Source organism: Mirounga angustirostris, unplaced genomic scaffold (assembly GCF_029215605.1).
Source record: "Mirounga angustirostris isolate CCGP_5_RB_7025 unplaced genomic scaffold, mMirAng1.0.hap1 SCAF_12, whole genome shotgun sequence".
NCBI classification, from domain to species: Eukaryota; Metazoa; Chordata; class Mammalia; order Carnivora; family Phocidae; genus Mirounga; species Mirounga angustirostris.
The window spans coordinates 91,538,319-91,563,128 of NW_026991720.1; the positions used below are offsets into that span (position 1 = coordinate 91,538,319).

The 24,810-nt window shown below is 39.7% G+C and overlaps 1 protein-coding gene across 4 annotated transcripts in view; it reads right to left on the reverse strand.

Annotated features, from left to right (window-relative positions):
- The window catches only part of VPS41 (VPS41 subunit of HOPS complex), a 176,448-nt gene extending 154,571 nt beyond the window's left edge, over nt 1-21,877 (reverse strand). Inside the window, exons 1-2 of one of the 4 annotated variants that reach the window (XM_045864920.3) lie at nt 21,819-21,877; nt 12,989-13,027 (exon numbers count right to left, since the gene is read on the reverse strand). In XM_045864920.3, coding sequence (XP_045720876.2) covers nt 12,989-13,027; nt 21,819-21,839 — 60 coding nt within the window. In that variant the 5' untranslated portion in view covers nt 21,840-21,877. Of the gene's footprint in view, nt 1-12,988; nt 13,028-21,818 lie in introns of those variants that run through there. The other 3 variants (XM_064575437.1, XM_064575436.1, XM_064575438.1) reach the window with 3 other exon arrangements.
- Nucleotides 21,878-24,810: the final 2,933 nt, after the last annotated feature.

Below are 24,810 nucleotides of genomic sequence, written 5' to 3' on the forward strand. Positions count from 1 at the left end.
CAAAAAAAAAAACTTTTCTTTTTTTTAAGATTTTATTTATTTTGAGAGAGAGAGTGTGCAAGCAGGGGGTGGGGCAGAGGCAGAGGGGGAGAAAGAATCTCAAGCAGACTCCACACTGAGTGCAGAGCCCAACATGGGGCTCGATCTCATGACCCTGAGATCATGACCTGAGCCGAAATCAAGAGGTGGACACTCAACCAACTGAGCCACCCAAGTGCACCCCCCCCACCCCCCCCACCAAAAATTCTTATCTCCAGCCCATGCACTGGTCTTTATCCAACTACATACTTGACATTTCCACTTGGATGCCTAATTGACATATCCAACTTACAATAGCCAAAATGGAACTTCTGATTTATCCTACCACCAACACCTTACCCTGAGCACCAAAACCAGTGCTAGCCAGTCTTATCCTATCTCAGTTCACAACTCCACCCTTAATTCCTCTCTTTCATTTACACCCCAACGTCCTAGTCAAGAAATCTACTGGCTCTATTTCAAAAACTATCCTAAATCCTTCATCACCTCCAACTGGAGCTCTGCCAAAGCCTCTTAATTGGTCTTGCTGCTTCCTACTTGCTGTCTCCAAGACTGTATTCAAACAGCATCCAGAGCGCTCTCACTAAAACCACAGCCTCCAATGGCTTCCCATTTTACTCAGAGTAAAAACCAAGTCCATAAATTGATTTACAGGCTCTGTGTTCTGGCCACTCACTACTTCATTTCCTAACACTCAGCCCCACTCGCATCCTCAAAGACGTCCAGCAACCCTACTTGAAGGTATTGTGTTTGCTCTTCCTTTTACCCACAAGACCTTTCTCCCATATATTTACTCAAATGTCATCTTATGAGAGGCTCTCCCTGACCACCAGATGAAACAGCACCTCAGCCCGCTCCAGAGTCCCTTAATCCAATGTTATTTTTATCTACAACATTTATTACCACCAAATATGTTTTTGTTTACTCCTCCATCAAAGACTGGTATAGCCCAGCACCCAGAAGATAAAAGTACTCAATAAATATTTGCCGAATAAATAAAATGATCAGTCCATCTTGGACTGCCTAAAATAATTTCTCTCCTAGGTAGCGAAATTATAAATTCTGTTCAAAGATATGTCATACCAGAGTCCTGTTCATCTTTTCGATCTCTAACAAATGGCAGAAATACAGGTTCACAAATCTGTATTTGCATCCGGAAAGTTTCTACTGAGTTTCCAAACATATAATTTTTATAATATATGCTTCAAAGAGAATGTTTATCCAGGCCTGGGTGATGCAATAATCAGCAAAACCTGTTAATATTAATAGCTCATTAAATGAAAGAGCAAATTTTTGATCCAAAGGCTATTTGGAAGGATATATTATAACTCCATGCTCCATTTTTCTCAGCAATCAATCTCATAACAAGGTACATTACCATTTTAGTTACTAGTTGCTCTAAATTTATTAAAATTAATACATGTAAAAAATCAATTTAAGTTTCAATAAATGATTCACAATGTTCTACCCACCAGAAAAGATAAATAAATAATTTTTGTGTGATGCATTTTCTGATTAAAAAAAAGCTATCTCCTGATTTCTCACAATGACTGGTTTTCATTTTAACAAAATTGAAAAAGAACAATCCTGGTGGCTGATGCATCCATAAGTTGCATTTTAATATTCATTTCTCATTTAACATAAATTGCATGTAGGTTTATTTTAAATAGGTTGAGCTACTTGTCCATCCACTTATTAAAATTAATATAGCTAACATATTCAAGGCATTCTGATCATGATATCTGCGAGAAATGAGCCAGATGTGAACGGGCATCTCTTTAGGAGGCACATTTATTAATAATGGTAGCAAAAAGAAAAAGAGCAATGACACTAATTAACTGCTATTACATGCCAGGCCCAGGCTCAGGCCCAGGGTACGGTGATTTACATGCGATCTTCACTTCAAAGGAACATACTACTGGCAGACTGAGCTTTAGTTTAGCTACTGAGTTGCATTTGCTGGAACGCTCACCTGGTACAGAACACACTACTTCTCTGTCTCATTACGGGCTCTTCTCTTTCCTTGCCGCTCCCTCCTTAGCCTGATGGTTTCCCTTGTTATTTCTCTCTTTGCTGTGCAAGTTTCATCTTGAAATGCTAGGCTAACTATCTGGTGCTTCTACTGCAAAGCTCTTTGTATGGCACACTAAACTCTTTGAAGAAAAGGTGGAATATACTTCTAGAACCTATTCAAAGTAAGCCAGGTTTAAGAAAATACATCTCTCCGGGGTGCCTGGGTGGCTCAGTTGGTTGGGCAACTGCCTTCGGCTCAGGTCATGATCCTGGAGTCCCGGGATCGAGTCCCGCATCGGGCTCCCTGCTCAGCAGGGAGTCTGCTTCTCCCTCTGACCCTCCTCCCTCTCATGCTCTCTGTCTCTCATTCTCTCTCTCTCAAATAAATAAATAAAATCTTTAAAAAAAAAAAAAAGAAAGAAAGAAAATACATCTCTCCACAAAGCAGAGCTGCTTCAGATTCCAGCTCTATGGCCAAAGTACGCCACAGCATATTGTTTCTGGTCCATTGACAGGAAAGACCCTATGGAAAATGATGACATTTCTGTAATGTTGATGCCACAACTTCTTCTCTCTGCACCACTGATTACACTCAGAAATAAGTCAGTGTTGTGTTAAGCTGTTACAATTTTGGAACTGTTACTGTGGCATAGCCGACCTCTCCTGCCTACTATAGTACCTGATAGGATTGTGGTTCATCTTAAATGAAATAATCCATGCAAAGCACTCAGCACAACACAGGGCACATAGTAAATGGATCTGAAAAAATTAAACTGATGCTTCTTCATGATTTAAATACTGTCTTCATTAAAATGTGTATTATATGAAATGAACCAGATGTTAGAATTATCTGGCAAGGATTTTAAAGCAGCCATCATAAAAGTGCTTCAATAAGCAATAATAAATTCTCTTGAAACAAATGAAATAATAGGCTATCTCAGCAAAGAAATAGAAGTTAAAAAAAAAACAACACAACAAAAAACGGAAACTTTAGAACTGGCAAATAAAATAACCAAAAGAAATAACTTAGTGGATGGGCTCAACAGTACAGTGCATATGAGAGAGAACATAAACAATGAACTTGAGAACAGATCCATAGAATTTACCCAACCTGAACAAGACAGAAAACTGACTAAATACATGAACAGAGTCTCAGGGACCTGTGGAACAATAACAAAAGAGCTAACATTCAAATTACTCAAGTCCCAGAAGGAGAAGAGAGAGTGGAACTGAAAAAGTATTCAAAGAAATAACGGCTGAAAACTTTCCAAAGTTGGTGAAGGACACAATCCTACAGATTGAAGAAGCTGAGCAAACTCCAGTTAAGATAAATCAAAGAAATCCACACCAAGAGACATCATAATCATAACTGCACTTCTGGAAACTAAGGCAAAAAAAAATCTTGAAAACAGCCAGGGAAATAGGACACATTATTTACGGGGAAGCATCAAGGACAACACATCTGTCATTTGAAATGACAGAGGCCAGAAGAAAATGGCAGAACATTTCTCAGGTTCTGAAAGAAAAGAACTGTCAACCACAAAAGCTATATTTGGTGAAAATATCCCTCAAAAATGAATGGGAAATAAAGACATTCTCAGATAAAAAACACAAGAGAATTTGTGGCTTGCACACTGACCCCTAAAGATCAAAGAAGTTTTCTAAGTAGAAAGCAGCAAAAGATAGAAGATAACAGAAGGCTTAGAACATTAAAATGAACAAAGGAATGGGTGAAAATAAGGGTAAATATAGTAAATTATGAGTTTTTAAGGTAATATTTGATAGTTGAAGCAAAAAGTTTAATACCAACTCTGCTATGGTGTTAAATAAATGTAAATATTAAGACAACTGTGCTTAAAACGTGGGAACAAAAGAGGGACATAAATGAAAGTAAGGCTTTTATACTTGACCAGAAATTGTAGGTGGTAAAATATCATGGATACCAGTAGGCTGATATGTTACAGATGCATATTTTAATACCTAGAGCAACATTAAGAAAATCATACAAAGTAATACACTTAAAAAAAAAAACTATGAATAAAGTTTTAAGATAGAACCTTAAAATAAAGTTCAATTAACTCACAGAAAGGGAAGAAATGAGAAACAAGAGAAATGAAAAGCGGAGGAAACAGCAAAAAGATGGGAGACTTAAGCCCTAACATGTCAATAATTACCTTAAATGCGAATGATCTAACCACACCAATTAAAAGACAAATTGGCAGAGTAGAAAAAGTCAATCTGAAAATGTTACACACCTTATGGTTTGATTCATATAATGTGCTCAAAATGACAAAATTATGGGAAGGAGAACAGATGGCAGAGCTGGGGGGGGGGAGGAGCTGGGGAGGGAGTGGCGGTGACCATAAAAGGGAACCTAGTGGTGAACAGTTCTGCACCTTGACCGCAGTCGCGGTCACGTTACTCTTCACATGAGACAAAAGTGCACAGAATGAACATATGTATGCACACGTGCACAAATGAGTGCATGTAAAACCTGTGAAATCTGAGTCAGGTCTCTGGATTGTTATCAATATTGATTTCCTGATTGGGATGCTGCACCGGAGAGATGCAAGATGCTACCCTTTGGGAACTGGGTGAAGGGTATAGAGAATCTCTGTTATTTCTTACAAGTGCATGTGATTCTACACTTCTCTCAACATTTAGAACTTTAAAAAAAATATCTTAAGAAAAATTGTCTACTAGAGCTAAAAACAATTTTTGCTTTATGTAATCTTGGCTGAAATAAAGAGAGCAAGAAATAAACCAAACCTTTTCCCTAACTCCCTCGTTTGAGTGTGAGGTAAGGAAGGAAAGACATGCAGTCTCATTTTGAGTCCCACTGCTTTACAACCCAAAAGTTCTGCAACATTGAGACAAAAGACTACAAGAATATGTACAGAGATGGATGTGTTTTGTTAAAAAAAAATAATAATTGCATTGTTTTGCTAAGTATGTAAGTATTCATATTTGTAAAAACTTGGAAAATGAAGGCAGATGATAGTAAATAAAGTAAGAATCACATAACCCAGTGACACTATGGTCCTGCTGTTTTTTCTATGCTTACATGAGGACTTGGGAGGGTGGAAAAAAATTATATTATACCCAAAATCAGGAATCAGTAAACTACAACCAGCCCATCTAGCCAGATGTCTGTTTTTATACAGCTTTCAAGCAGGTTTTTACATTTTTATATGGTTACGTACCTATATAATATCCTCAATACTGGCTCTCTGTCTGCAAAGCTTTAAATATTTACTGTGTAGACCTTCACAGCAACAGCTTGCCAGCCTCGGCTCTCAAGGACATTTCTGTAAAATGCTTTTATCAATTATAAAGATAATACAATTTCTTTCTGGACTTTTAGCTTGTTTCCAAATTTTTATATTATAAACAAAGTTGCAATGAACACTCTTGCAGCTAAATTCTGACACACAAAGATGGATGTACTTTTCAAAGGGGATATAACTTAGTAACTAACATTATTTAATATTTTTATAAATGTTTATAACTATTTTCTAAATAAATAACATTCTTTTATGACAAAACATGAGTTTATTATAATTATCACTGTTATCCATAAATTAGCAAGACAATTCTCTATTCTCTAGAGAAGGCAAAGTTCAAAAATTCTGAAATTGGTATTTTCGTTGAACAAGCCACAATCTGTAACATCAGCCAAAATATCATTTTATACATAGGCAGGAGTTCCAAGGGAGAATTTTTTTTTTTTTTAATCTTGTCCAATTCTACAAAGGCACACAGAGGAAGAGTCTGGAATAAAATTAGAGAGGTCACAGGGAAGTCGGAGGCAGTGTAACCACACAGTGGAAGACCAGGCTCTGGAGTCCAACTGCGGGATTCTAATGCATTTACCAGCGGGTGACCCTGGCATTCACCTAAACACTCTAAGTCTGTTTCTTCACCTGTAAAATAGAAGCAATAATCATGGCCAAAACTTGGGCTAGTGAATATATCTAAAGTGCCAACTGCTGTTTCCTACACTAAATGTGTTTGTTTTTGTAATAATCTTCATTATCAAAATAGTCTGAACACTGCTCATTCCACTACACCACCTTTGCTCCAAAGAGAGCTCAGAAGCTCCTCTAAAGCAAGTAACTTGTAGGATTTTAAAAATAAAATCCCAGATATTAGCTTGATCGTTTGCTTTTCTTTAAAAACATATTTAATATGAAAGCATATTATTTGTTTCAGCCTGATCAAAACCATTATAAAAGGAGTCACCAATGGACTAGAAAAGTACCACTTCAAAGGAAAAAATTGAATAGAGATAATCAACTTCAGGTTTAAAACGTCCTTTTCCTTTAACTGCCTAAGAGTGGAGTTTAGTCAATTTCTTACAACACAGCTGAGCTAGACGCTTTGGAATCCTCTGGACTCCCCTACCGAGTTCGTCTCACATACTATCCCACGGTTCCTCTTGACTGAACTTGCGAAGCATTTCCTTCTTGTTTTCTGCTCCTGCCTAGCCCAGACTCCTACATCCCTGTTATCTCTTTAGGCACTTGCACTAGAACTTCCTGCCATGAGTCTCTCCTTCCAGTTCATCTGTCACCAGCCCCTAGCCCCACCCCCAACAATCAAGGCTTTCGCTGGCTCCCCAATGTCCATCAGATCAAGTCCAAACTGCCTGGTTTGACACATTAGTAGCTCTACCACCTCACCCTAGCTTCCTTGTCCAGCCTCATGTCCCCACCTTCCTCCACATTCCAGCCACATCGAGCGCCTCCCAGCTGGTTGGCCAAACGTGCATGCACTTTCTTTTTTTTTTTTTTTTAGTATGTTATGTTAATCACCATACATTACATCATTAGTTTTTGATGTAGTGTTCCATGATTCATTGTTTGCGTATAACCCCAGTGCTCCATGCAGAACGTGCCCTCTTTAATACCCACCACCAGGCTAATCCATCCTCTCACCCCCCTCCCCTCTAGAACCCTCAGTTTGTTTTTCAGAGTCCATCGTCTCTCATGGTTCGTCTCCCCCTCCGATTTCCCCCTCTTCATTCTTCCCCTCCTGCTATCTTCTTCTTTTTTTTTTTTAACATATATTGTATTATTTGTTTCAGAGGTACAGATCTGAGATTCAACAGTCTTGCACAATTCACAGTGCTCACCACAGTCCATACCCTCCCCAATGTCTCTCACCCAGCCACCCCATCCCTTCCACCCCACCCCCCACTCCAGCAACCCTCAGTTTGTTTCCTGAGATTAAGAATTCCTCATATCAGTGAGATCATATGATACATGTCTTTCTCTGATGGACTTATTTTGCTCAGCATAATGCCCTCCAGTTCCATCCACGTCATTGCAAATGGCAAGATTTCATTCTTTTTGATGGCTGCATAATATTCCATTGTGTATATATACCACATCTTCTTTATCCATTCCTCTGTCGATGGACGTCTTGGCTCTTTCCACAGTTTGGCTATTGTGGACATTGCTGCTATAAACATCGGGGTGCACGTACCCCTTCGGATCCCTACATTTGTATCTTTGGGGTAAATACCCAGTAGTGCAATTGCTGGATCGTATGGTAGCTCTATTTTCAATTATGTGCATGCACTTTCATCACTCAGTCTCTTCCCAAAGACTCGCCCAGCCTCTGCCTAGATTCATCTTCCATATTTAACTCTTGACGACTCCAAACGAAGCCGTTCCTGACTAATCAGCCACTCCTCTGGGCTCCTGCAGCACTCTGCCACCACCCATACCATAGCAATCGTCCCCAAGCGCTGAAAACAGCTTAGAGCTTCAAAATGGGAATGAAGTTCTTTTGAACACATACTTCTGTGTTACACACTTCTGTGTTATGCTTTTCAAGAGTAAAACACCATTTAAGAAACAGTCTGGCTTGTCATATCAAGGTGGAATACACAGTGGATTATATATTAGAAACAAAAAATAGTAGAGGCAAGGAACACTTTAGTTAGTTATCCTACAAAATTTGCCACAACTCATTTAGTATTAACATGAAGGCAAGACCCTTAACTATGTTACCTATTAAATAACATACTTACTCTCTTGGTTGTTAATACAGTTTTGAATTTCTACTTTTTAAAAAACTTTATTTATTGACACAGAGAGAGAGAGAGAGAGAGAGCACAAGCAGGGGGAGCGTCAGGCCAGCAGAGGGAAAGGAGAAGCAGGCTCCCTGCTTAGCAGGGAGCCTGATGCGGGGCTCATCCCAGGACCCTGGGATCATGACCTGAGCCAAAGGCAACTGCTCAACCGACTGAGCCACCCAGGCACCCCTGAATTTCTACTTTAACTGCAAAGTCAACTTAAAATTCTCAAAAGTTTTACGTGCTGACATATACACCACTGTCGATTACATTAATTATACTACACCTGGCAATTTCATTTCGTTTGGTTACAGGTTTCAAGAATAATGAAGAAAACACAGACAATTTTGAGCAGTTAATATTCCTTTCTTGAACACACAAAATGAGAAGTTGGAAGAAAACATAAGGGAAAAACTTCAATGACACTGGACGTGGCAATGATTTCTTGGATATGACACCAAGATACAGGGAGAAAAGCAAAAATAAACTCTACTACATCAAAATTTTAAAACTTCTATGCATCAAAGAATACACTCAACAGTGAAAAGGCAACCTATGGAATGGGAGGAATTATTCAAATATTGCAAACTGTATAACTGAATAGGTATATATAGAGAGATAGATATATTCTTTATATATTACATTATTTATATTCTTTATACATAGTTAAATCACAACTCTATAGATGTGTATCTATATGTCAATCCATCTATTCATCTATCCTATTCACAAGTTGTTGAGTTACACATAAATACAATAGGTATATCTCTATCTTTATCTATCTATCCATCCATCCATCTTTATCTGATAAGGACTAACATCCAGAATATATAAAGAACTCCTCAACTCAACAACAAAAAACAAAACAACATGATTTAAAAATGGGCAAAGAGGGCGCCTGGGTGGCTCGGTCGTTAAGCGTCTGCCTTTGGCTCAGGTCATGATCCCAGGGTCCTGGGATCGAGCCCCACGTCAGGCTCCCTGCTCGACAGGAAGCCTGTTTCTCCCTCTTCCATTCCCCCTGCTTGTGTTCCCTCTCTCGCTGTCTTTGTCAAATAAATAAATAAAATCTTAAAAAAAAAGGGCAAAGGACTTGAATAGACATTTCTTCAAAGAAAATATGCAAATGGCCGACAAGCTTATGAAGAGATGTTTGATATCACGTAAACACTAGGAAAATGAAAGAAAACCACAACCTGTCAGGAAGGTTACTATAAAAACAAACAGAAAAAGAGAAAAAACAAGTGTTGGCACAGATGTGGAGAAATGAGAACCCCTGTTCATTCCTGCTGGGAACATAAAGTGGTGCAGTCTCTATGGAAAATGGGTATAGCGATTCCTCAAGAAATTAAAAATAGAATTACCATGTGATCCAGCAATTCCACTTTTGGGTACATATCCAAAAGAATGAAAAACAGTTGTCTCAAAGAGATATTTTTTAAACTCATGTTCATTGCAACATTGTTCACAAAAGTCAAAAGGTAAATGCAACTCAAGTGTCGTATCCATCAGTGGATCAACAGGTAAAATGTGGTATGGACATACTGTGGAATATTATTCAGCCTTAAAGAAGAAGGAAATTCTCTGACACATGCAACAAAATAGATGAACCTTGAGGGCATGCTGCTTAATGAAATAAGCCAGTTCCAAAAAGACCAATACTGCAAGATTCCACTAATATGAGATATCTAGAGCAGTCAAATTCAGACACAGAAAGTAGAAGGGCAGTTGCCAGGGGGTGGGGGGTGGGGGAAGAATGGGGAGCTGTAATTTGATGGGCACAGAGTTTCAGTTTTGTAAGATGAACAAGTTCTGGAGGTAGGCTGCTCAGCTATGCGAATGTACTTAACAATACTAAACTGTACACTTAAAAATGGTAAGACAGCAAGTTTTTTAAAGATTTTATTTATTTATTTAGAGAGCTCGAGTGGTGGGGAGATGGGGAGAGAGAATTTCAAGCAGACTTCATACTGAGCGTGAGCCCAACACAGGGCCTGATCTCATGACTGAAATCAAGAGTCGACGCTTAACTGACTGAGCCACTCAGGTGCCCCAAGATGGCAAATTCTGTTATATGCATTTTACCACAATTAAAAAATTTTTAATTAAAAATGAATTTAAAAATTTTAAAAAGAAGAATTTCAGAATAACCTAACGCTAGGGTCTTCCCAGTATAAAAGCCCAGTCTAAAAGAAATGCAGTATTTCATAAGGGAGCAGATAAATTATTACAACTGTTATTTGCAGAAATGGAAACTATTTGAGCACTTGAATAAAGAGGCAGAAGTACATGAAGGAAATGCCTGCCCTGTAAAAGCCGAATTAACAGTGCAAAACCCACTGGGGTGATAGAGGAAGAAGAGAAAAGGAAAAATATTCTTTGGCAACAGAACAATGTCTCACAATCTCGATCCTGGATCTGGAAAGTGATTCAAACTGAGACACCAGGACATACAGCTCCAAAGATTAGATTATAAACCAACTCACTATACTTAAAAGCCCAAACTTGGCCTATCACCAGCCTGACTCCTTTGTTGGCCCATGAACCGACTAGAAGCTGTACTACCTGGGAAAGTAGCCACTCTGTGTCCCAGAGTCTCGGGGAGTCTCTCCAAGCCTCACAGCTGAAGCTGCAAAAGAAGCACCAGCACTACTTCTAAAATACAGGCTGAGGACCACTAGCTTTCATGGAGGGTTTCCCATGAGATGCTTCGCAAACAGCAATCTTACCTAACCCTAACCACAACCACACACAGGAACCACATGAGGGAACTGAGGAATACAGGAGCTGGATGTTATGCCCACGGCCACACAGCAGGTATAAAGTTTGGCTGAGATATGAAGACCTGCCTCCACAGTCCCTCAGTCCCAGCCGATGCAGAAGACACCAGAGCCAGGAGGCAAAATGATGGGAAGAGCCCAGATCTGGGGGCTAGAGTTTGAACTCATTTCTCCCGTGAACCAGGTGTCTGATGTTAGACAGTCAGGTTACCTTTGGGGGTCTCAGTTCCTTCGATTTTAAAAGAACGATCTTTTCCTTTCATTTCTTTCCTGAGTGGTCAACTCTTACTTCCTCCCTTCCTAGTTTTTTGTCCATTTCTATTCTGAGTTTTAAAATTTCTGGTGGAAAGATAGTTTTTCCTATCTGCAAATGCTTGTTTAAAGACATTCAATTCATGATGGAGTGCTATGCTGCTGATCGTTTTAGCTGAAAATGTTTGGTTCTCACTTGATTTTCTTACTATATTTTTTTGAATGGATGCTCCCTGCCATTCCAAGTCTCATATTGCCTGGACAGCTCCTGCGAAGGGGATGAGGTATTTAAATGGTTTACTAGGTCTCTTAGTTACACGGGTAAATGAAGTGCATTTTCTTTAATAAATGGTTTTGGATATGTATTTCCCCACTTATACTGAAGTTTACAGCACACCCTGTTTCCTGATTACGTTGGAGGCATGAGTTATGTGTCTTTTGTTTGCTCTCCTTATGGATCTGTTTAGTATCTGAAGGATGTGTGGAAAGATTTATTTAGGTGGCTGCCAACATCCTCCTCACCTCTGAAATGAAATTCTTGGACAGGATTCCAACACTGCAGAATTCTATACCAGTGATTCTGAGAATATGGGTTAACCAGAAATCTCCAAAAATGAGAATGGTAAGCTAAACTGCTTTTCAGTATTTGATTAAACATCAACACGTATTACACCGTATCTATAAGCAAACTCTGTAGTGCCTTATCGGGAGCCCCAAAGAGAGGATCTGAGGTCCTCAGCAGTGCAAACATTAGGAACCATGCCTTTATGGCCAAACTGCAAATGCCTAACAGCGTAATATATAACATGTTCTCTAGATGAATATGCTTAAGGCTGTCTTTTCCCTGAAAAAGCAAACAAAATCCAGATAATCACTATATACAATATCAACCTAAATTTATAGACTATACTGGTTACAGTCACATTGGTGTGAATTTCCAGCAGGTTATCATAGATATTTTTTCATTCCTCTGAGCTAAATGAAATAATAAAAGGAAAAAATATGATTATCATTATAGTCCATCCATAAAATTGTAAGTTCACTAATTTGTGTTAAACTTATATCTTATGCATACTCTTAAAAAAATTTTTTTAAAAAGCCCACCCTTATATATTACTTTATTCTCCTTAAAATATAATCTTTAGCACAACTTAGCTCCTTAATAGTTTTTCGAGTACTTTCCTTATTTTATGAAATAAACTATAATTTCAATGATTTAGAAATTACACCAGTGAGCATGTCGTATTCATTAGAAGAATGAAGAAAGAATAAATATTGCAGAACCTACAGTGGTTGCTTTAAAATTTATTATTTATATATTTATTTATTTATTTATTTATTTATTTATGAAAGAGAGAAAGATCCCACGCAAAAGTGGTGGAGGGGGAAGGGGCAGAGGGAGAGAGAAAATCTTAAGCAGGCTCCACACCCAGCGGGGAGCCCAACTTGGGCTTGAGATCATGACCTGAGCTGAAATCAAGAGTCAGATGCTTAACCGACTAAGCTACCCAGGGGCCCCTAAAATAACAGATTTTCTGTGTCAAGATTAGTCTGTAAAACTTTGCATCAAATTTCCCACTGCCAACACACTTCAGGTTAAATTACTATTCAAGATCAGGAGAAAGCATTCCTTTTCCTGTTCATTTAAGTCAATCCATTTAACATTTTTAAAGACAATTGTCACGTTCTTCCCCAAGGCTCAATCATCTATGGCCCTACTTTACAACCCCAGGCCCCAGCAATGTCACATTTAACAAGGCAGAACAAGGTCAAGATAACATGGTAAGCAAGAAATCCTCAGGCTCCCAAACGACCACCTTACCTCAGACTCATCTGTAGATTCTTCGAGAGACTCGGTTTCCTACAAAGCATAGAGGGGGGAAAACGGTCAGAAGGATGACAAAAGAATAAGATAAGGGAAAAGAGTTACCACATCCCCACCACCAACATCCACCTGCCTTTTCTGGGAACTAATTTGCAACTACAGTTGAAAGGACCCCACACGGCGTGACTCTCATAGGCCTCCCACAACTTTCCACATCTGGCAGGATTGAGATGGTTACTCTGGGGCCACTCAGACCCCCGGCTCCTGCTGACCTCCCTCGAGTGGTCAGTAGGTTAATGAATGGCCCCAGGAACTGTCATGTGAGTATACAGAAGGCTCTTTCCTTCACTAAAAATGGAAATGGGTCTGGCAAAGTAGGCTTACTGATCTTGGAAGGGAAGAGGAAACTGCCATCTCAAATTATCTATAAGCCAATTTTTATACTGAAAAGCCCTTGTGCTATTAATCACTGCGCTATTAATCTGAAGTCAAAATGATTGTCTTGCTTAAACAGCTTTTTACAAAAGAATTCCCCTAGAGTGGTACCTAACAGACATTGTGCAAACAAGCTCTATAATTTACATTCACTCTTTAAACCATTAACCGGAAGACAAATTCTGCCATTTAACACAGTTTCCCCCTTGCTAGACAATGAATCTTGCTGCTCTGGAGAAAACAAAGCAAAAAGGGAAAAATTGACTTGATCCTGCTAATCTCTCACCTGTCCACTGAAAGAGAGAATCTGCTGATGCCACGCATCCTCAAAGAGGTCAGCAAAATGAAGATTTACTTAACGTACTTATAGATATCAATAGCAATAAAAGGTTACAACTAATATGCTGACACTGAATGTAAGCATTTTACAACAATCCATGAGATAAAGAAAGAACAAAAAAATGGGGCAAGGACATTTTAGATGTAACTAATATTTTTCAAGAAAAAAAATAAACATTTTAAAGCAAGTTAGATGCATATATTACTCGGTGCAAATTGTATAGCAGGATAAACACAAATCTGGTGTTTGAAAACATTTTAATTTCATTCATGGAAAATTAGGAAGAACCTGGCAGGTGGCAGGCAGCCTATGGAATGGCCTTGTGGACAATACAGTTCCTGCTCTGAAAGGCCATCTGTAAAATGGGGACGAATGTTACCTGTACTTAAGAATTTTATTGTTGTTGTATCATTACCCACAATGAACCCAAGAATCTGCTCTAAATCCCAATGCAGCCCATTTAGTTTGAATGTTCTTCTAAGTATTAGAAAATTCTTATTAATTTGGAGCTACACTCTCTCCACAGTAAGTTTTGTTCTTAGCACCAATAAGACACATAAAAAATCCAATTCTTCTACTACCTGACAGTTCTCCACAGAGTTAATGACACGTATCACGCCTGCCCTTCTAAATTGTTTTTCCTCTGTGCTAACCATCCCCAGATCCTAGTTCTCGTCCACTTACCATCCTGAACCTTCTCTTTTGGACACACTCCATTTATTATTAACAGTCACTATTCTGACATCTTTACTGAACATCTATTACATATATCCCCACAATGCTAAATGCTTTGCACCTAGCATCTTAGAATTTCCTAATGACCCTTGAGGTAAGAACACCGAGGCTTAAAGGCTGAACCTAATGACTTCTGACACCCTTTCTGTCCCTGACTATTCCTGAATATTAAGTTACTAACATCAGCAAAATGAGGCTTTGATAACCATGCCAATGACCTGCACCTAGATTCCTATTCCCCAACTCAAGAACTCTAGAAGGACACTGGATTACTGTTTCCAGAAAAATTCCATTAAACCTAAGGACTTTTTTTTTCTTATCTGAAATCCACTCAAATAGGCACATGCGGGAAAAGGGCAAATGTCCCATTTATGTTCTCCTTTAAAACAAAAGCATAAGTCCCAACCCAGCAATTTCAACCAAAAACTCAAAATCAAATTAGACTCTTGCTCTGTACCAAAAAGCACGCAATGCCAGCATCTGACACCATGAGGCATGCAGCTCTCAGAAAACTGAGCCTTCGGGGAAAACCAGGCTGTCAGAGAAGCTTCCTGTGGCTGCTGGTATCAATGAGAATATTTATTCCAAGACACTCTCAAACTGACCCCCGGCACCAGCACAAATCTCCCAGACGTAGCTGTGGCCTCAAAAAAAAAAAAGAATCACACTTTTGTCCACAATCCTCCCAATGCAATGCATGAGTGCCTTCAGGAATCAGCCCGGCCTGCTATTTCTTAGCTTCAGCCACTCAGTAAGCCCCTCTGCTTAATGTTCTAGAGACTGAGGGGCAAACCAGAAGACAGGAAGTAAATGTCTCAGTGAGGGATCCAAAAGCTAGGCTCAACAGTGAGGAAGGGTACAATTCAGTGTCAGTGGTTTCCAAACATTTTTTAACTTCACACTATCTTTTAAAGAACTTCAAATCCTGGGGGCGCCTGGGTGGCTCATTTGGCTAAGCGACTGCCTTCGGCTTAGGTCATGATCCTGAAATCCCAGATCGAGTCCCGTAACGGGCTCCCTGCTCAGCCGGGAGTCTGTTTCTCCCTCTGACCCTCCCCCATCTCGTGCTCTCTCTCTCTCTCATTCTCTCTTGCAAAGAACTTCAAATCCTGAAAATATAAGTTACAAAACTGGGCTGTTCTCTAAGTGAAATAAACCAGACACATATTGTAGATTCCACTTATATGAGACAGAAAATAGAATAGACTAGGGGCTGGGGAGGGGAGTGATGGGGGGTTAGTTGGACTTAAATGGACTTAATGCTACTGAATCATACACTTAACAATGGTTAAAGTGGTAAATATTATATTTTACCACAATAAAAAAATGCGCTGTTCTGTTTGAAGCAAACATGATGAGCTAGAAGGCACAGAGTGATGCAAATGTAGAGCTGGACAAAATCTGGGCAACAGCTGAAAGCTAAACTCAACTTCTTTTGCAAACCAATCCCTTAAATTCAATCACATATCCAACAATCCCGGTGCCTTCACGTGTGACCACTTGAATCTATACACTGTTGGGGGGGGGGGGCGGTGTGCAGAATTTGGGGGAAAATGGAGGCTGGAACCCAAGGGAGGCCAGCCCGATGTCTGCAGGATGAAGAAACAGAGCAGAGACCAGGCCCCAGGAAATCAGCCTGGCTTGGGGATAGACCTGAAACACTCAACTGCAATGCCACCTTCTCTCCTTCCCAACAGAATGTGTGACACAGCTAAGCTTAATGGAAGACAAGGTGAGAGAGATCCCAATGTCAGACACAGGCAGAGATAAGAAGATATATTTATGGGACACATATCTGATAACCCTGTATCATCGAGACCTCCATTTCAAAAAGCTCAAAGAAGCTGTGGCCAGTTTGGGGCACTCAGGACTAGGCTGGTTGAGTAGGAAAGATGAAAGAGTACCTGGGGAGTGGACAAGAGTGGGCAGACTCAGGGTACCAACCCCGTTGAGCCCCCCAGGCTTAGCTACCATACTCATTGTAGTCTGCAAAGGAAGGAAAACCTGGATGTCTGCTCAGAGTGGAAAAAGGGACCAGCTAGGTGACCTAGTGACCCAGTGCCAAATCTGACTTTTGCATCACAATCACATAAACTCAGTTTGGGGAACTGGCTAATACCCAGGCAAATGCTCCCATCTTCACAGATTCTGATGCAGTAAGTCTAAATTAGAGCTTAGAATCACAAGCATTTGGTAACAAAAACACTGAGGAAGGAACCAAGTTCCCAGAAGAAACAAAGGCAAGGGTGACTGAACAGCCAAGAATGGGGAGCTGCATGAAACACAGAACCCCAGACCTGAGGAGTGCTCCCTCCCTAAGGTGGTAACATGGGTACTAGAGAGACCACGAATAATCAGCTGGTGACACTGGCCTTCAGCCAGCCAGCCTAGACAAAGAGGAGAGGAAAAACCCATAAGGCAATAAGTGCGTCCAGCTAATTTGTGACTACAATTTAGTTTCATGATGGTAAAGAGTGGATCCTCTGAAAATTTCTCTGATCCTGTATTTTAGCAAACTCTGGTTTGGGGCTTTGTTTCTTCTTTAGTTATTAGTGAAGTTGCTTTTAAAAGATCTTGATCAAACTGTAAAAAAAAAAAAAAGAGAGAGAGAGAGAGAGAAACCTGCATACTTGAGCAAAGCCCAAGTTTGGATAATAAACTGTTGTCTGACAGAAGACACTTTGAGCTGGCCACTTTAACATACTTTATCTCATTTCATACTCACAAGAGTTCTGGAGAGTAAATGCCCCAACTTGCAGGCAAGAGAACTGAGGCAAATATTTGTTGGTCTTTTATTTTACACACAGGGCACAATCACATGGGAGTATACGTGCTCATGATCTGCCATCTGATAATAAGTAAATGCTCTACGATAAGGATAACATTTCCCCAAATTCTAAAATGTAGAGGGAAAATTCAAAAAAAGAAATGCTACTCTCTTAAGGAACAGGTGGTCTGACTGATCAAATATTTTAATAGACTAGGTTCCCTGATGGTTGGTTGGAAAGATGAACAGGTACCTGGGGGGATGGCACAGTACAAAATGTAGGAAATGTAATCTATAATACATTTGAATTAGTTAACTTCCAAAAGTTTCAAGGTAAGGGCACCTGGGGGGCTCAGTCGTTTAGTGTCTGCCTTCGGCTCAGGTCATGATCCCAGGGTCCTGGGATCGAGCCCTGCATCAGGCTCCCTGCTTGGTGGGGAGCCTGCTTCTCCCTCTCCCACTCCCCCTGCTTGTTCCCTCTCTCCCTCTCTCTCTCTCTGTCAAATAAATAAAATCTTAAAAAAAAAAGTTTCAAGTTAAGATAAAACAACACGAATTATACTGCATCTTACTCATAATTTGACATTTTCAATTCAGAAGGCTCTTCTCCCCCTAATGAATTCATTTAAACATTTTATTAAGCACCTAGTACCTGCAAAGCACTAGCCTTCTGAGAGATACAGACATGAGTAAGCTCTGTCCTTATTCTTGAGGACTCAGCAATCTGTAGTAGAGATAAGACAAATACACAAACAACCAGACTTCAAGCAGAATGTTATCCATAACAGAGATATGAACAAATACTGTTGGGCATCTGTGATAATGAAGGTCAACTATAAATCATTTTAAAGCTAAGTAAAACTGCTGTTTAGAAGATTTCCAGGCAGAATATAAGGTATTAGCCCTTTCTGTGAACTATAAAATATGTATGTAGTTATTTCTGCAAACTACCTTCAGCATTCTCAGCATAAACAAAGATTTCCCAATGACAAAAAAATGTTCAATCATATCCAAAAAAGTGATTTTCTAGTTTGAGAGCCTATGAACTACTTCACATTATGTTAATTCAGTACAGATCTTACTATTTTGGTTCTTTCTAAAATTAAAGGGGGAAAAAAACAATCACCAAAGAATACAATGCTCAGAAAAGTTAAGAGGAGAGATTTAGCTTTGTCTTGCTCATCATAAAGGGCTGCTTGCTTGTATTTACAGTGCATGATGCCAAGGTAAAAAACTTCCTTTGACCTAACCCGTCATCGTAGCTAATTTTAATACACATCTCAGTTTTTTTTTTTTAAAGATTTTATTTATTTATTTGACAGAGAGAGACATAGCAAGAGAGGGATCACAAGCAGGGGAACTGGGAGCGGGAGAAGCAGGCTTCCTGCTGAGCAGGGAGCCTGATGCAGGGCTTGATCCCAGGACCCTGGGATCATGACCCGAGTCGAAGGCAGATGCCCAACGACTGAGCCACCCAGGTGCCCCACACATCTCAGTTCTTAAAGCGTTCTGGGGGGAAAAAATATGTCAAGATTTTCTAAAAGGTTCAAAGTGGCAGAACAGAAAAATTAGCAAACTTATTTAACTCCAATTTTGTGAACTTTTAGCCTTCAAAAAACTGTATACAAGAGGCCAGATTTTATTTTTATTTTATTTTTTTTTAAGATTTTTTTATTTATTCACTCAAGACACAGGGATACAGAGAGACAGAGAGAGAGAGCACGAGCAGGGGGAGAGGCAGAGGAAGAAGCAGGCTCCCCACTGAGCCAGGAGCCGGACGTGGGGCTCGATCCCAGGACTCTGGGATCATGACCCGAGCTGAAGGCAGATGCTTAACCATCTGAGCCACCCAGGCTCCGCAAGAGGCCAGATTTTAATGGCTTCCTTACTGTGAAATGCACAAATCAAGCAGGGTGAGAAAAGTCTAACCATTTTTAATCTATAAAGGACTGATACTATAGGTACAATTATTTACTAGCTTTAAAAAATAAACAGGACTTTTGGTGAATGTTTGCTTCTTTCTGCAACTGACAAAATATTGGTCTTTTTGAGAATGATACTGATAGGGGGATGAATGCCTATTCTAACTGTATGCAGACTGTTAAAAGTGTCAAAGGCGAAATTACAACTTGAAGGACATTTATTAAGGTGATAAGGGCTCATTCTATTTCATAAAGTAAAAATAATAATAATAAATAAATAATTAGAATTAAGTTCTTAAGTATTTTTTAAAAGATGGAATGGGGTATTCTAGTGAAAAACTGTGAGCTTTGGCAATAGAAAACTGGAGGTTTATTACAGATACAAGCCTGAATAAGTTACTTTAGGTGTCTGAATTTCCATTTGCTTATGTGTAAAATTCAATCATTTAACACATATTGTGACACTATTCTAGGTATCAGGCAAACAGCAGTGAACAAATCCTTGCCATCCTGAAGCTTACATTCTGATGGGGAGAATATACAGAAATGAACACAAAAACATACAGAACAAATAAACAGAAATTTTAAAACATCCTATGTCAAATGGTGATGAGTATTAAGTGTTAAGAAGGAAAATAATGCAAGAAAGAGGTTTCAAAGAATGATCAAAGAAGATCTCACTGAAAAAGATAACACTTGGACAAAGACATGAAGGAATTGAGGGAGAAAGCCCTGTAGATTATCTGGGGTCAAAAAAGGGGTGCAGCATGAGCAAAGGCCCTGAGGTAGAAACATGCCAGCCAGTTGAAGGAACAGTAAGAAAGCCACGTATAGCTGATGCCCAGTGACAGAAGGAAAGCAGAGAAGAGTAGTGGAAAATGAAGTCAGAAAAGGGAGAAGGAGCATCTGGGGCAAGGTCCTATAGGACAATTCAGGTATTCTAAAGGAGCCTGGCTTTTCCTCAGAGCACAACAGGAAGCCATTAGAAGGTCTGGAACACAGGAGGTGCCTTGTCCTGACTTATATATCAGAATAAACATTTACCATACAGAATTCTTTTGTGAGGACCAAATGTGACGTGAAGGGTTTACACTGAAAAGTGCTATAAAAATTCAGAGCATTCTTATTTTATCACTAACATTCTATGTTGTGCTTTTTACATCAGACAGCTTTGCCAAACTTCTCTTCTACACAAAACAGTAGTAAACAAATACTAAGAGCAACTTTCTCCATTTCTACTACCTTGTATCTAAGATCTTGGCTTTTTGCTTTTAAATCAAACTACAAATAAGCTATATTTCAACCTGAAAGACCAACAGTGTGAAAACCAATCTTACCACTATCATCAAACCTAGCAATGACTCATGAAATTACATGTGCTTAAGGAGCATTTTTCCTTTGAAATGACTGGATTGGAAAAGGGAGGCTTCAGTGGTTGGAAGCAACACTCCTGTTATCACAATGACCACCCAAACCAAATTTCTACCTTATTTCTTAATTACTAATATATATCAAATGTACCAAGGGCAAATCTTCATTATGTAAATTAAGTATGACACAAATGGTATAAATTATCAACTAAACTTCTTTTGTTATGGTACAGCTCATCATAAATCACCTTTTAGAGGCAATTATGGAAACTGATGACCCTGTTAATTTGTAAGGAAAAACACTGACAACCTGAAATGACCCTGGAAATGGAAAAATAAGGTATTTCCTCACATTCTGGCCTTTGCACTTTTCTGTCTTCTTGATACCATTTTTTCGTTTCAACAAACTGTATGCAGTTTGACTACCACTATTGCCTGTAGGAAAATAACTCTAACGCCATCACTAACAACTTCTCTAAACTCAAGCGCCTCATTGCCAAGTGTGGACTGGCTTTGCCATCTGATGTTCTGCCTGCCAGCAACAAATACTCTCATGTAACTTTTACTGACCCCAACTTTTACTAAGCACTTTAACTGTTGTACTAACTTATTCTACATTAAACCAGTCTCTGAGAACATTACTCTTATATCTCCAACTTATATTTAAAGTTAAATAGCCCAATGTCACATATTAAGAAAGAGAACCAGCACTGGAGCCTAGATATTTTTGCTCCAGAACAAATGCACTTAACCAGTGCTGCACACCATAGGTGACCTAGCTTTGTACCTAAAAACAATAGGTATGAAACAAAACTCATCATCTACTCTCTCCTAGCCAGCCCTTTTACAAATCAACTCTAACTGCCTTAACTTCGACTGGAAAGGAACTTAAATTTCAGTCACCTGGCCTCAAAATTCAAGCCATCGCTTACGCTTCCCCAAGGGCAGTCAGTCCCTGGGACAGCCAGGCTGCCTTCAAGCCAAAATTTCACGGAGGACAGGCCACAAAGGCGGCGGCAAAGGAAGGCCGCCTCACGAAACCCGGGGGTGTGTCGGAGCGCTCCCCCCCGCCCCCGGCCCACGGTGTCAGCCATCCCACCCGCCTCTCTGCTCCCCTAAATGGACTTTCGCCAGCCGCGCGCCCGGCTGTGGGCCTCCCTCGCCCTCCCACAGCTCCGCACCCCCGCAAGCTCCGCTCCAAGCCCCGAAGGCCTCACCCTCACCGCTCACCCCCTCGCCTAGCAGTTTCAGCCTTTACCTGCTCCTCTGCTTCCGCCATGGTGCCGCCGGGGAGTCACATGACAGACCGGAAATGAGAGAAACCGAGACACTGGGGCCCAGGGGCTGCTGGGAAATGTAGTTTCAGCAACATCTGACCCCCGCGTCTTTTCCAGCTGGTGAGCCTGTTGGGCCTCATCCCTCTGCTTCTGGCTCTCCAAGCTCAGTGGAGCTGTGCTCTGTGGAATTTGAACAGAACCATTGTTGATTCCATAATTTATTTTATTGTTGTTCTTACTGGTCCCGTGATTGTGATATTAGTTACTAATATTTATTATATATCAAGCCCTGGGGTTATAGTTTTGCATGAATTTTCTCATTTAATCCTTCCACCAATCCCTAGTGTTTTCCCCATTTATAGAGGAGAACACCATGGCTCAGAGGTCACACAGCTTGTGAGAGGCGGAATACAATTCGAATTTGGCAGTGTCTAATGCCAAAGACTCTGTGATTAGCAAATGCTGTTTAGTCTACAATTGTTCTTGTCCTTTTTAAAAAATATATTAAGTGAATATAAACGTAAGTCAGTCTTTGCAGTGGAGAACCAGATAAAAATTTATACTTCAAAAATATTTGGTTAGCTTGTACTGCTTGCTGCTTTAAATACCACAAATTGTCATTTGTGGTGGGTGCCCGGTGCCCCTTTTGCCTCCTGTGACCTAGAAGAAAATCATAAAAGGAGGTCTCTAACTGTAGCCTGGTCAACCCGTGATTCCTGTGGCCTCATGTGAGACACTTGTGTTTTCCCCAGGGTTTAAATGGCCCTAGCTCAACCTTCTTCCCCTGACCCTTGCTGGGGTCCCTCTCCCAGTCTGCTGATCCCTCAGTCACAAAGGAATGATGAAAGACCAACTCAAGGCCTTTATGTATCCATAGACAAGCACCAAGTACCCTAAGTTTTGACCTTTCCAATCTGAGAGTTTCTAAGATCTCCTGCAATACAGCTTGAACCCAAACATTGCTCTCAAGTTCCATTAATTCAAGTCCCACAAGAACACTTATACAGACCAAAAAGATGTGGAAGCCCTTGGTTCAGTCTCCACAGGAAAAAGAAATAAGCCTAGCCCTTCTACTTTTCTGATTTTTTTTAACAAACTGTAATTTTGTCTTTTTCCAGTATGATCTGGACTCACCCATAAAACTCTAGTGGGTCTGACTGAAGATATAGCCAAAGTTTACTGCAGATTTTCCTCTGCTCTCTCAAACCTCAGAGACTCTGGATTCCCCAAGTCTGTTCCCATTCAGTGTACTGTCTCGACTATAATAAAATACAAGCATTGGATCTTCTGTTTCCTTTTGGACAGACTGGAAAGTGAAGAGACATGGATACAGAATGGTGAACTAGCAGAAGAAACCCACTACAGGCTAGCAGGTTCACACTGTGCCGTGGGCAAGATGAAATTCACATGTGACCTCAGAGCCCCAAGTTTTCTCCTGTGAAATGAGAGGTTTTGGCTACCTTGTCTAAGAGATCCTCTTACCTCCTGCTACTGAAAGTGTGGTCCATAGACCAGCAGCATCAATATCACCTGGGAGCTTGTTAGAACTGAAGAGTTTAGGGCCCCTCCAAAGATCTAGAGGCAAAAGCTGGGCTTTAATAATATCCCTAGGGGAAATATATGTACATTAGAGTCTGAGAAATGCTCAGCCCAACAGTCTTTCATTGTATGGCAAATCACCTGCTTTTTCTTGCCCATCATCTGTCCATCCTCCCTCCTTTAAACTGTGGAGGTAAAGGTAAGAGTAAACATTTTTCTCAAACGCACATGGAAAATTCATCAAGATAGACCACATTCTTGGCCATAAGACACACCTTAACAAATTCAAAAGATCAGAAATCATAAAACTTCTCCTCACAGACCACAATGGGATTAAACTAGAAATCAATAGCAGAAAGATGACTGGAAAATCATAAATACATAGAGCTTAAACAAGGCACTTCTAAATAGCACATGGGTCAAAAAATAATTCTTGAGAAATATTTTTAAATGTTTTGAACTAAATAAAAATGAAAACACAACTTATCAAAATTTGTGGCATGCATTAAAAGCAGTGTTTAGAGGGGAATTATAGCATTGAATGCATACATTAAAAAAAGAGAGAGATCTAATATTAATAACCTAAGTTTCCATATTGGGGAACCAGCAAAAGATAAGCAAATTAAATCGACGTAACCAGAAGAAAAATAGTAAGAATTAGAGCAGATCAATGAAATTGAAAACAAAAAATCAATTGAGAAAATCAACAAAATCAAAAGCTGGTTCTATGAAAATATCAGCAAAATCAATAAAGCAGGCTAATTAAGAAAAAGAGAGGACATAAATTACTAATCTCAGAAATGAAAGAGGGGACATCAAATACAGATTTTGTGTACTTTGGAAAGATAATAAAGGAATACTATAAATAGCTTTATGCCCACAAATTTGATAATCTAGATGAAATGGACCAGTTCCTTGAAAGATACAATCTGCCAAAAGCACCCAAGAGGAAATAGACAATGTTTTAGCTGTATCTATTAAAAAAAATCAAATCAGGGGCAACTGAATGTCTCAGTCCATTAAAGGTACGACTCTTGATTTCATCTCAGGTCATGATCTCAGGGTCTTGAGGTCCAGCCTCACCACTGGGCTCTGAGCTGGGTGTGGAGCCTGCTTAGGATTCTCTCTCTCCCCCTCCCCTTCCCCTTCCCCCATCTCTCTCAAAAAAATAAAATAAAATAAAATCAATAATTAAAAGCCTTTCAAAAGGCCTAGATATGTTCACTGGTGAATTATATCAAAAATTTACAGGAGAAACTATGTCAATTCTCTACAGTCTCTTTCAGAGGATAGAAGCAGAGGGAATACTTCCTAACTCATTCTATGAGGCCAGCATTGCTCTAAAACCAAATGAGACAAAAACATTACAAGAAAACTACAGACCAATATCTCTCATGAACACAAATGCAAAAATCCTCCACAAAATATTAACAA